Genomic DNA, 14,235 nt, shown 5'->3' with positions numbered 1-14,235 from the left:
CGCAAATAATTGTAACTTCTTGGAATTCGATATCAAGTGATCGGTTGGTAACACTACTGATTAAACGGCGATAATATCAAGTCAGTCTTATTCCGAATGTTTAGAGAGAGAAATGTTGAGCCTGGCTCTTATCATGACACTCACACGAACATTTTCGTCTGAGACAGACGAGTAAAGTAGAAAGGTGTCATCTTGCGGTCGCTCAAAAAGTGTTACCTTCGACAGTTGACAATTCAAAAATATAGTTTTCTTTTATAGTTGTTTGAGGAATGACGGTAATTTTATTATTTTAAATTGAAGGTTGACGTTTTTAAACGTCATACGGCCCAAACATTTTTGGGCCGTACGACAGTTGACAGTTAAGCCCATTGAGAGCCGTCACAAAGACCCTCTGTTACTTTCCGCGATAACTACACCTAAAGCTCTTTGGCCAATTGCTCTTTGTCAAAAAAAAAAAATATATTAACATCTTAAAATGTGTTCTTTATAGTTGATTCCCCTTATATTTTTGTCCGTTTACCCCGGTGTTTAGAGTGAAGAAGTCAGCATATATCCATCGAATGGTAAATATCACTTGCTCTAGCGGGTTAAAAACAAACTACCATTAAATCGTCATTTTCTCTTGAATTAGACTTGAGTATCACATCGTGACTGATTCTAATTCGTGTAAAGCACCTTGCAGAAAGAATTTTATGCTTTTGAAATGTACAAGTATCTAGAACTTGCCTCAAAACTACTAAGGTACCGTTTTTAGCTTTAAAATGCATTGCCAACGAAGATGCACAATCGCATTTTAAAATGTACAGATCAGTAAATTGTTCAGATGTAGCTTTTTATCGTTTAACCTTCTGCTAATTGCTACCAGTAAACAAAATGAAACCTACAAATGTAAGATCCCGTTATTCTATATATAATGAAAACTCACCTTCTTTGACGATGAAATGTTGGTAGTAGCTAACAGGTTTTTACTGAAATCCAACTGACTAACTGTCTACACAGGTGGAACAATTAACCATCGAAGCGCTGATGTAATCTACGCAAAAGAAAAAAACCCGTCGATTCTGTGGTCTGCTTTTAATAGCTTTTTCCTGCTTCGCAAAAAAGGAAGTTTTAACCTCTTCGCTTAAAAAAATAGTAATTCTTTTAGTTCGTTATAGTGCATTTGCAGTAATAGTGCAAAACTAATACCGATGAAGGCATATTCTGCTTCGATAGCCGCTTTTAATATAACAAACCACAACGAATTAAAAACCTGAAGATGAATAATTTGTTCTTTTTAAACTTTTAAATGCATCACTGAGTCGATGAAGTAAAATGAATCAAGCTCTATTTCACGATAAACTCAACCAACCATTAAGCTTCAGTCTTTCAATTTTCTTGATTGGGTAAAAAAAAAAAATATCCTCAGGCCACTAGAAAAGGGATTACTCGATCAGTGGCTGCAATTTTCTTCGTACTTGTTGAGATGGGGGAACTTGCTGACTCACACTGATGACTAAGAATTGTTAACGTGGACCCAATTTGTGACCCAGTCAAGTAATTAATACATAATGAGAATATTCGTTTTAGTAAACGATATTATTCTTTCATCCCTTTCATGCCTGCCATTTTCCTGTTAAAACGGAAAAAAACTATAAGTAAAAGACTAGAGCTTTGTTTTAATCTGATAGCGCAAAATCCTGTAAAATATTCCACAAATACCGCACCGCCAGAAAAAAACAAAAAACAAAAATCGAGAGGAACTGTCGTGGTACGTCAATAACACGACCTCTCATTTGCTGCCAAAGCAATCAAACTGTACATTAATTTCAACCATTCGCAATCTTTCACTATCATGTTAGAAAATTTCACTTGCGTGGCGAAATGAGGCAGTGTCAGCCTGTTTCCAAACCGACGGGAAGCCCGGCAAGAGTCCAAAAACGGTGAAGGATAACTCGAGAAACGATTGTCAACCGCAGCCGCAGGGGGAGGGGGAAAGGTTGTTAAAGAAAAGAGGACTCGGTTCTGCCATCTTGCGGTCTCAGCTAATAACGGTTTTTGACAGTTATATTTCCTTTCTATAACTATTTTAATATCTAGTTTTTCTTAATTTAGCACCTCATTTTTTACGTATATAATGACCCAATCTTGCTAAGATCAACAGTTAATTTCAGTGCAACCCAAAACCAAGCTACCATTTTAAACTGCATGATGTCTTTGATTGTCCCTTTCCCGTATAGAGATGGATTTTCCGTAAAGCGTCTGATGAGTTTTATTTTTGTGCTCATGAATTCTTGAAAGGAAGTGAATGGACGCGACAGTTTCAAAAAGACACCATTATGTACCACATTCTAAATTTATCTGCACTGACGAAGTTCGGCGTTCGTCAGTCCCTTTTTTGTCCTTCCTATCGACAATCGAAACGCCCCCTACGAAAGATTCCGTTACCATAAATGAAAACTCGCCCTTCCTAGCCTTGGCGAATCCAACAGACTATGTAAAAGTTGAACAATTGGCCATTAAAGGGCTGATGTTTCAAACAGACTTTCTAAACTGCCATTATTCTATATACTTTTATACAATTTAGCACTTCATCTGCATATTCTTTCCGACTGCTAGAGCGAAACTAAACTTGCGCTGTTATGAAGAGATCGAAAACCGCATTTCAGTGCTAAGAGGCGGAACTATCGAAATGCTTGACGTTACATATTGATAATGTGCAGCGATAGACTTATTAAGAATAGATAACACAATGCAAGTGTTTGTAGAAAACGATATTTTTCTTTCAGCTTCATGTAGATGGTTTTAAAGTACGTCATTCTTGATATTCAACGCTGAAATCTTCCTGTTAGAGGAAGGAGCAATACCTTCATGCAGGAAGTGTACAGTCGCGTGCTCTTCAACGTTATTTAAGAGGGCATTAAGAGATACGGAAAATAACAGCCGCGCAAAAATATTCGGGAAACACTGCACCACAAAAAAAAAAAAAAAGAGTAGCCAAATACTGCAATGTCACTCTGCGATCTCAACAACACGACTTTTAATTGGCTCTCGAAACAATAAATTGTAGATTAACTGGAACTTTGACAGTCATTTCTTTTCTATTAAGTTCGACTATTTAACTGGCACCTTATTTCAAAAAGGCCAGAAGCCCGTTCAACTTAAAAAAAATAATAATTGCACAGCCGTGGACTCTTGAATGCCATTTATTTGAGGTAAGTCAGCAAGTCTTAGTCTTTTTCTCGTTTTCTGTTAATAGATAAATTCAGAGCCTGGTTTGGAATTACAACTTTCACATGATAATTTTCATCGGTGACATCAGGAGGAAAGTGCAAGAGAACTCAGGCTCTGTCATTTTGTGAACGCGTAATAACAGTTCTTTACTTAATTATACAACTCTCTCTGTTAGCCGGTTTCTAGAATAACGTAACGTTGCACTCTCCGGGCAATACCAGTATATCAACCTCTTAAAATCTCGCTTCATTCATTGTCCAATAATTTGCTGCTAAACGGATGCAAAAAATTAAGGAAATCACTCGCATTATAAACTATCAGTTATGGCCCGATCGCGAATTTTTCAAACTGAGAAAATTCTTTATTCCTCGTCTTCCAGGTGAGATGCGGAAGTTTCTGAATAGGGCATCTAAGGCACGCCTGTTGCAAAGCATTACATATTCAACCAATGTTACGAGCTCATAATTAGATTTTGAGCTCGAGCTTTCTATCACGCGTAGAAATGGAGAGCGAATAATCTATAATTGTTTTAGTATAAATTTAATATTCGTTCAAAACTTTATCTAAATCCTCTTCACAGACACTTCGAAAATGCAAGAAGCAGCCGTCATTTTGTTAAGAAGGGCACACTGCTAGGCTACTCTCTATCTATCACAGAATAGATAGTGAGTAGCGTAGCCAATCAGAGAACGGCAATCGTGATAGAACGCTGGTAGATTTATACTAAAACTCGATAGAAACACAGAGCTAGCTCGAGCTCTTGACGTTTTGATGGCACGAGCAAAGAGAATTTACATTTTGATAATCAAAGTTACAAGTTGTTTTCCTTTTTTTCGTCCTGGTGTTTTCTGAAAGAAACAGAAAACCTGTTGTCGGTGTTTCTATCGTGGCATAGAAACACCCGTGAAAGTTTGGGAGAACTCGAAAAAGCTATGGATACACTTGCCAGCGGCTCGTGTTCCCATAGCATTTCTCGTTCTCCCAAACTTCCACTCGCGTTTCTATAACTCGTTGGAACAAAGGTACATGTTTGTTATTTCTTAAATAAAACATCGGTGTATTCTTTGTAGTTGCAGTAGAGTTTTTCGAAAGGACCGAGACAGAAAACTTGCCCCTTGCCACTGACTCCTAGACTTTCCACAAGTCGACCTCATGAGTTGCAGGGTAGAATAGCTAAATGAGCGAAGCGAGCTGCGGGGAGCGGCGTCGTGAAGGTCGCGAAGCGGCCGAGCGAGCGACGAAGTACTGAATATACAAGAAGACGGTCTTTTCTGAAAGTCTAACTGACTCCCATGGATGCATCAGATGACTATAATTAAATTCTTCCTGCATGGAGCAAACTTCTGTCTCCTCAGCTTCCAGCAGTTTGTCGTTCTGATTGGCAAGGAGAAACAAACGGCCCAAGCCATAAACAATTAAGGTTTGATTACTGAGCTTGTCCCAATATTGAGAAGCAGAAAATGCTGACTAGTGACAGCAAAGATGAACGAAGTCGTACAAACATAATTTCTATTGTTATTCAAACAAGTTATAGGAACAGATATGCATATATAGGTACTGACCTTCATAACAATATTATGCTTTCCGATCAGGATTTTTATTTTAAACTCGGAAGTCGTCTCCGTGTTAACAGATAACCAATAGAACACGAATTTTACCACTGTGTGGTGTTGAGTTCTTAAGGTGAATAAATTGATTCTGAGTGAATCATTTCCCTTGAATACTGCACTCTGAAAGAAGTACATCTTAAACTCGCCACACAAGCAGCGGATAACGCCCGGGGGATAACGTACAAGATAATGGAATTTCTAGAAACCCACACGTCCGAGATTGAACTAGAATTGCGCGATTTTTGAATCTGTCGCCAGAAAGTGTGAGATATCATAGGGAGGCTGGCTTAAAAACACTTTAGACTATCGGGATCATATTCTTACCCTGGACATTTAAACGTCATAAAAGAGGGAATGCATCTAGGTTTTCTATTAATATGTACAGAAGGCTTAAAGTATCTCGGAGATTAAAAGTAAATTCGTCGTCGACCAAGTGCAGCAACTGACGCATTTCTGAAATTTTGATTAAATAAGATTCGTGTAAACTTGAAATTGACAAATATCAGCCTATTCTAAGTTACTAGAGAGATATAGTCGGTTTTTTTTTCATCCATCAAGTTTAAATGAGCCCACTCAATTCTTCTTGTTTCCAGAGGTAATCTGCTCGAATATTTCAGACTAGCCCATTAATTTCGCGTAGCGAGGCAACTGTCCAGCAGACACAGACTTAATATGTCTAGTGTGGAATGTCAGTACACTGTGCGAATTCGTTTTGGTATAAAGCTAGATACGAGGATCCTAAGCAACCGTTCGTCAAACTCAGTCCAGATAGAAACTTCGCTTACCGACTGCCGAGAATCCGTAGCCTTGCTGAAAACACAAGAAAAACTCGGCCCGGCACGGGGTTAGCAATCACTTAACCGGCTAAGCTAAACAAACACGTTTCAAATGGTGCTACAACAGAACTGCCAGAGTACATTTAATAACAATGAGCAGTTAAAGGGGAAGATGTTTTGTGGAAAACAACCGTTTGTTTCGATAGGATGTACCGTTTTTCAGCCATTCAACATATCATTGGTATGTCAGGGCCGTAGGCAGAAAAAAAAATATGACTGAGACAATGTCCATGGTAAATTTCTCCCCTTAAGTATTTAGGGTGTTTACAATGACTATAAACAACAAAACGAAAAAAAAAAAAAAAAAAAATGACTGACTTTGTTTGTTACCTAGCCACGGCTCTGCATTTTATATAATTAAAACCTTTTCTTAAAAAAGCCAATAGAAATACTTTTACGTCAACAATGTAGGTGGCGTTTTCTTGCTTTCAGGCGCGCAAATTTTATCGAAATCGAACTTTGTACTTTTCGACTTTCACTTGAGCAGTCCATGTATAATTGCCATTGTTCGATATTCATATTAGATTGAACCTTGTACCTTAGTGCAGCTGTTTTTACCTAATTTCTTTGTCAAAATTCGCTTGTACTGAACTTTTTTTGTACTTATTCCACGTACAAAAACGCCGTTTTCGTATGTTTAAATGAGTTTTCACCGAAGTCGGTACCTAGTACGAGGTTTAAAAAGACGTTTTAAAATTTGTTAAAATTTTAACAGAGACAGGGCAGCAACAGAACGAGGCGGACGAAAAATTCAACAGTTAAATTATGTTTTCCGTGAATTTTCTGTGTTGTTTAGAAATTGTTGATATGTTTACAAGTTATAGAGAAATTAAAACAAGATGTTTCGTTTGTTCGCTGTTATTTAGCTACTAGTTCGCTGCCATAGCAGAATGGTGAATTTGAGTTTTGGATTTCTTTAGTTCCTACTCAACCGGGAACTTATTTCGATTTAGTGCCTCTACATATAAGCCCGGTTGACCGGGCTGGCCATCTTGCCTCTCTCTCCATTTCCTTTGTCAAAATTTTGCCGTGTTCATTTGAGAAGGTAGGCTAGGGGCCGGTAGCTACGGTAGTCCCGAACGATATATCTTTATATGGCACCATTTTGGCTTTGTTTCTTGAATTTCAGCACGGTCGACCGGGCTCAAATTTCATAGTATATGAACGGACAACAAAAATTCGTCCCGATAAGGTGATCATCTGAAGAAGACCTTTTGAATGCTGATAAAAACAATGAAAAGAAGGCCGACGACATTGTGGTTTGTGGTCCACACTTCCTGCGTCGCCTAAAAGGATGTCTGTATATTTCTTCTAAACTGCTTTACAGAATTGAGAGCAAAATTCCCATGCATGGCAAACTGCCACGAATAATTTTGGCTTTCACTAACCTTTCCGAGGTACAAAACGCGAGATATCAACAAAGAACCCATTAAGACCTATTACCTTCCATCTTGACTAGCATCGAAGCAAATGTAAAATTCTCGGAACAAACGAGAAAACTGAAATGACACGATGACTCACCTACATAAGAGATGTCAAGTTAGTAGTTAACAGGCAATTGAATTCGGGTGACTAGCTATTTCTGGTCACACATTAGAAGACCATCTGATTGCTGATGAAATCAATGAAATAAAAGGCCGTCGATTCTGTAGTCTACCCTTCCTCCTGTAGTCACTTCTCGCTTCAAAGGAGTTTTTCTTCCTACTGAGCACTGATTGGCAAACTTCCCATGCGTGCATGCTATTAGTTGTGTTGCGCCAGAAAAGTTGGCGTGTTCCAAGGTCTTTTCTTTTAAACGCATCGAATTTACCAAGCGTAGAGATATATTATGTTTTGCTGCTTTCCAATCAAGGTTCTTTTAAGCAAACTTTGTTGATTATTGGAGTTTTGGTATTTTCAAATCCCCGACGCTCGGCATGAAGTATAGTAATTTTGAAGTTTTTATATTAGGACTTTCGCGCCCAAAATGTTCCCACATACTGATTTTTGTCAAAATCTACCACGCAGCAAGGTAAAGATCCATTATAATTTGCCAAAAATTATTTCGTCTTCGAAAAAATGTGCATTGAATGAAGACCATGCGTTTTAGGAAGCCTATACAACTCACTAAGTTTGGCCGACTGGTTAAGAGCGCTGGAATTAGAATCTGGAGGTCACTGGTTCAAATCCTCCGCCCTACCGCTATCTGGATTTGTTCTTGGTAGTCTCGAGTTCAACTCCTCGACCGCGTTGTGTAAATAGCCAGCTGGTTAGCCTTCTACCAGTTGGGATTCTTATAGTTTATGCGCTATTTGCAATGTGTGGTTATTTATTTTCAGTGTCCACAATTAGCACAACAGCGTTAAAACACTCGACACTTAAATAAAAGCTATTTATTTACTTTTTTACACTGACAAATGATTCGCTGCCTTCCAATTTTGACTAATATTAAATCTCAAGAGACCATGATAAAGCTTCGATAATCGAGCAGTTAGACATAAAAAAAAACAAGCAAACAAAAACATAAACATGAAATGAAATGAAATGAAAACTCACCTATCTAGAAGATGAAGGGTTAGGAGTTATCAGGCTATAGACAGAATTCAACTATTGAATACACTGACGAAGACTGAGTACTGATGAAATCAATGAAGTAAACGGCTGTCCATTTTGTAGCCTGCTCTTGCGACTGTACTCGCGTGCTGCCTACCTGAAAAGGAAGTCTTTTCCTTCCAGTCTCAAGCTTCCTTCAGTATTAAGAGAAAAATTACCATGTTAAATAACTTGTTCATTATTCACATGGGTGGACATTGGGGTTTACTAGAAACCGGAAAACCGCTCAAAAATTTCTTTGAAAACTGAAAAACCACCATAAAAACCCTCAAATCCGAAAACCGCCACACAAAATGATTAAACGTGCAAATTCACACATTTTAAGGCTTTGTCCACCACACGCGGGAGGAATTTAAAACACAACAATCAGCGATCATTTTAGATTTGTCTTTGAGAAAAACTCGGCACAGAAATCACATGATTATCGTGATGATGATCGTTTTCGAAAAGCTTCGTTTTCAAAATGTTTTCCGTCCACACTAAAACGAACAGCCGGCGTCTTCAAATTCCCTCGGTTTGTAGAGCGTTTTTTTTTTTAAAAAAAAAGTTCCGTTTGCTTGACGGATTAGGGTGGACGGTATGTCTAACCGGAAACATAAAGCTGCGTTTTCAAATTTCTCCGGCGTAGTATGGACACGGCTTAATGCGCTAAGCTTGATACGGCAGTGAAAGACAGATCCTTTTTTCTTTTCTGAGGGATTAAGAGTCCTGAGACATTTTCATTTTTTAGAATCATTGCCGGTTGCACCTCTTTAGCTTTTTATTAACTCCTCGACTGGCAGATGTTTCCTATAAACGGCGATAAAATGTTGCAAACGCATCATTTGAGCATCATGCAACTTAACATTCCCCTCTATCTCGAGGTAAGAGACCCTGATCTATTTTGATCATCGTCTCTTGTTCGAGGTCTATACATGTAGAAATCTCCAATTAGAAAATATTTTCTGATTCATGTAGAACACAACTGGACCAAATTTGGTCGCAATGCATGCAGGTTTCAATTATTAAGAAGTGGAAATAGCCAAGTAAGTAATGAAACAGAAATGAAAAACCGATTTCCTTATCACCGAAACCCAAAAGCCGAATACTGAAAAAGGCGGGGGATAAAACGAAAACCGCCACTTAAACCAAATCGAAAACCCGGACATTTTAAGTCCAAAAACTGATGAAAAAGCGACAAAAATTGTGAAACCGAAAACCCCATCATCTCCCTCTTCAGTGCATCAGACTGAGGAAGTGATCGTGAAGCCGCCACAACCTAATTACATTCCCTATACAACTTATTCAGTTTGACTTTCATCTGTCTCTCTTCCGTATTGGCACGAACTGAACAAACTAAACGCGAACTACTATAAAAGGATGAAGAGTTCACTTTCTAACCGTCATTGTCATAACAAGAGACGAAACTTGCTGACTGGACAACGCTGTGATAAGAATTGTACGAACTGGATTTTCCTCGCGTTATTCAACCAGTTAAAGGAATGTGTAATGTATACCGTAACTGTTTTTTGACAAACGACATTTTTTTTTTAGCTCTGGAATTTATAAAGAGGAGTCATCCTAGATATTCACTCCTGCTGCTTTCCTGTTGACGGAGGACCAGAACATCTTGAGCAAGAATTTTAAGTCCTTGGTTTAATTAAGGTAAGAAAGTAAAGTATAATTAACTTCCTCAGCAATTTTTCTGATCTACCTATCCTTCTCGTGCCTCGTGGCGCATAGGGCCTTAACAGAGCTCCTCCACTTTTCTTGGTCAGCTGCGACCGTCCGCGTTTCCTTCCATGAGTTCCACCCTGCCTCTTTCCGTTCCTTTTCTTCTGTTCGTCTCCAGGTTGTCTTGGACCTTCCCCTTCTCTTTTCCCCTTCTGGCGCCCAGCTTATTGCGATGTTCCAATCATTATTGCAATCTTGCCTAAGGATGTGACCAATCAGTCTCCATCTACGATACTTCACTGAGAGCCAGAGTCGCAAAGAAAAGAGCATAGCTTTTGTATTAACGAACAAGCGGTCAATTAGGCGCTGGTTTGTGAGACTGGTTATGTCAATAGAGAGTAATGCATGGGCGCGCACACATGAAATTTATATATTTATGTATATCTCGATATGGAACTCCATTTAACAAATAAAGAAGCCTTAAGCCGTGTTTTACACTGTGATAAAATACGACGGGTATTTGAGAACACGAGGGAAATGTAGAAAACACTAGCCGCAGGCGGGTGTTTTCTATATTTCTCGAGTGTTCTCAGATGTTCGGAGTGTTTTATCACAGTTTATAAAATAACTGAGATACTACGCACGCTCTGATTAGTCAATAGAGTTGCTAAACCTATGTTCTACTGTACCGTTAAGCCACGGTTCCCGATCCATGGCAGCTCTAGGCGGAAACTGGAGAACTCGGAACTCTAGCGATAACAAATGCAATAAACAGTTTTGCCTTTCACTGGCTGAGATATCAATAACACGAATATCTATTCATTCAACACATACGTGGAAATTTGCAAGGAAAAACAGGACCATAAGTTGGTCGTCATATAAAGCTTTATCTTTTTTCTCACGGCAAAACTTTTACGCCGACTCCGGTTACGATTGAGATTAAGATTAAGGACGTTTTAAACCGTTAGTTCGGTGCTTTCCATGGTCTGTGGAAGACGAAGTCAACTGGGCTTGGCTGATCGATTTAGGTTGGCAAAAAAGCAGGGAAAACATTTCTTTCTATCAGAAATTTTGAGTTTAAACTCAATGCATGGATGCATAAAACGATAAATGAATTTGATTTCCATAAGCTTAGCTTTCAAGCAATAGTTTTCATTTAGCAAAATACAGAGAAACACAGACTTCATAGCCCTCAGCATAAGTAAATAAATTCTAAATAAATTTCGGAAGCAGTGTTTCTGCTACTAACCTTTATTCCATTCGTAAAACGTCGAAAAGTTATCGTTAAACACTGCGTTGAATCACTTCGCCAAGCGCATGAAGTTTGGACTACTTGCACACTTTTCGTACAGCCTTTTACTTTCGTGATGACCGATTCCACCTATGAATCCCTACATTTCCCCGTCAGAATACTTTTGAGTTAATTAATATGTTTTTTGCCTTTCGCAGATAACCTTTTCCTTTCCTTTCTTAACACTTTCTTAGCGTGAAATGTTCTCGTCGCTTTGCTCTGCGGATTTCGTGTCCGGCGCGGAGTCTGTGTTTTCATTCTTTCAGTCGCTGTGATTGGTTTGCCGCGTCATCTCATGAATTTGATGAGAATAAGAAACTTGATCACGAAAGTACAATAAATTTTCCTCTCATTGACAGACTTTTTCCATAGTTATTTCATACAAGCGAGCCTAACGGCTCGTGATTTACAAGCTTTTCGAGTGTTCTCCCAACATCCCGCGTGGTTTATTGCGCTAGTAAACCCGTAGAAAGAGTGGTCTGTTGCTTAAGTAATACATGGCTTAGGTTTCTTCATTTGCTTTATGATATATACAGGTGATAATAATGTGGCGAAAAATAATAAAACATGCTTTTTCTATGTTTTATACTCTAATAAAACATGGGTTTTTGACCAATCAGAGCGCGCGCGGGGTCCTATCTATATTATAAATCGAGATATACGTACAGTTGTATTTTATTTTTTTTGATATGTTATCACTCTGTATTTTCGCATTTTTAGTGCTCCTTTACCATTTCGCCCTTGAAGACTGTAGTTACGACAGTCGAAAGCTTGTCTTTTTTCCATACCGGCACTTTAAGCCAGAGAACGCTTTGAAATTTAACATTGATATGGATTTTATTGACTATCATTACACAGTTAACATTCGTTAAAATGGAAATGGAAATGGAAAGAATGATGTTTTCGAAATCAATGGGGTAGAAATGATCGTGAATGTGATATGCGTTGAAACTGGATGCCCGCACTGGGCGCAATGAATTTATTATTTTGTTTGTAGTTTATGTCATGACTGCGAGATTTTATTATTATTATTATTATTATTATTATTATTATTATTATTATTATTATGTAAACTCACACACACTGGTTACAACAGTCATGACTGCGAGAAGAAAATTGAGTCTGCTTAAAAAAAAAATTAAATAAAATAAAAAATAAAAATAAAGAGGATACCATCATCAATTTCGAATTCTCAACATAACAGATTTGGAGTGATCATTTGAGCTTTCATGGAAATAAACTTCCTTGTGTGTTCTAATATAATGCAAACTTGAGTTTACAAGATCTAAGTTTACAAACGTAATACAATGTTAAAAGCTGCTAAGGGCATCGTATGTTTTTTAAATGTTTCTACCCCCTCAATGTTATCTTTTTGACAGTATCATTCTTCTTTCCTGCATGGAAAACTGAAATTTCATAGATTGGAATGAATTTCACCATGGAATAAACTGTCACCAGACTATGCCGGACTTCATTTTAAAGTTGTTATTTTAGATAAATGCCTAAGACTTTGATTGAAGTTCATCGCAGTTTTCTTTTGGTGCGAAAAAAAAAATGACTTCATTAACCATTGGCAGACAGGAGGGGGCTAGAGGCCTTATTGCCAAATTAATCCGTGTCACGTTATTTTTGTGTGTATAGCCGATTGGGCTGTCCACGTGAGTAAAATGGGCGTCAAAGGGTCAGCTACCTCTAGACTCTTTTGAGTTTCTGAGGTCTGGGGTGATCTAACTGTAACTCGAGATAAATTGCCTTACGATGAAATCCAACATAGAGGATAAACTCTCTTACCCATATTCCTCTCTTGGAGGTGGAAGATGACTGTGACACCCCAAAATGTAATACTGATGCAAAATGTGATGAATGACTATTAACAGATCTTCGACAGTTCCACTCCTCCTTGAAGACCTGGCGTTTACCTGAGCCCTAGCAGCTGTTACCCTTGCCCCGACGTTATATCTATCTATCTATCTATTTATCTATCTATCTATCTATCTATCTATCTATCTATCTATCTGTCTATCTATCTATCTATCTATCTATCTGTCTATCTATCTATCTATCTATCTATCTATCTGTCTGTCTGTCTGTCTGTCTGTCTGTCTGTCTGTCTATCTATCTATCTATCTATCTATCTATCTTTAATTCGCGTTCACTTTGCTTTCGATCTTTCCAGATATCGAAACTACGATCAAAGATGAACGGTATTGGTCCGGTCTACGATATCGCAATAGTGGGAGCTGGCGCCTACGGTACCTCGGTACTTGGCCAAATTTCTTTGCACTTGATTCCCAAAGGAAAGGGGCCATTCCGTATTCTGGTGGTGGAGTCTACCCAAGACCTAGGACCAGGAATGCCGTACTCGAGATACATGACCATTCCTGATCATATCGTGAATATTGCTGGCGGGTGCACTCAGATTACGGCCACCTACATTCCATTACCTGAAAAATCTGACTTTCTACTTTGGCTGCGCTCCCTCCCTCCAGAGTATAGAGTGAGTTTGGGAATTGAAGAAAGCGAGATCCCCACCTGGCTGAATAAACCATTTCCTAGATTTGTGGTAGGCCTCTATTTAAGCGACCGCTTCAATCAGTTTGTGATGGCGCTCAGAGAAAAGGGATTCACAGTGGATGTCCGGCGTCTGACCAAGGTGACTTCCGTTCTACCTAAAAGCGTTCTTGGTGCGTATGGGTATGAACTCGATCTTGACAAGAAGAACAAAGCCTTTGCTAGAAACCTGTTTGTTGCGACAGGACACTGGACCTACAACAGGTTCCCGGACTTTCCACACTGGCTTCCTTCACCCTTTCCACCACGAGACATCCAGGCCAGAACCGAGCTTGGGGGCAACGTGGGAATACTTGGCTGTTCGTTGTCGGCAATAGACACTGCTCTAACTCTAAGTAAAAAGAATGGATCATTTCAGTCGATGCATCAAAATGGCAAGAGCAGCTTGAAGTTCGTACCCTTTAAAGGAGCAGAAAGATTCAAGATGACAATGTACGGACGCAAGGCAATGCTTCCTCAAGTAATGGGC

At 38.8% G+C, this 14,235-nt stretch overlaps 1 protein-coding gene across 1 annotated transcript in view; it reads left to right on the top strand.

Annotated features, from left to right (window-relative positions):
• The first annotated feature begins 8,796 nt into the window (after positions 1–8,796).
• The window catches only part of LOC110067026 (uncharacterized), an 8,915-nt gene continuing 3,476 nt past the window's right edge, over positions 8,797–14,235 (top strand). The window contains exons 1-2 of the mRNA XM_020774293.2: positions 8,797–9,895; positions 13,372–14,235. The exon at positions 13,372–14,235 is cut by the window's right edge and continues 3,476 nt beyond it. Coding sequence (XP_020629952.2) covers positions 13,393–14,235 — 843 coding nt within the window. The 5' untranslated portion in view covers positions 8,797–9,895; positions 13,372–13,392. The remainder of the gene's footprint in view (positions 9,896–13,371) is intronic.

The sequence above is a fragment of the Orbicella faveolata genome, unplaced genomic scaffold, assembly GCF_042242905.1.
Source record: "Orbicella faveolata isolate gen_17 unplaced genomic scaffold, um_ofav_v1 contig_46, whole genome shotgun sequence".
Classification (NCBI taxonomy): Eukaryota; Metazoa; Cnidaria; class Anthozoa; order Scleractinia; family Merulinidae; genus Orbicella; species Orbicella faveolata.
This window is presented reverse-complemented; position numbering and strand designations above follow the sequence as displayed.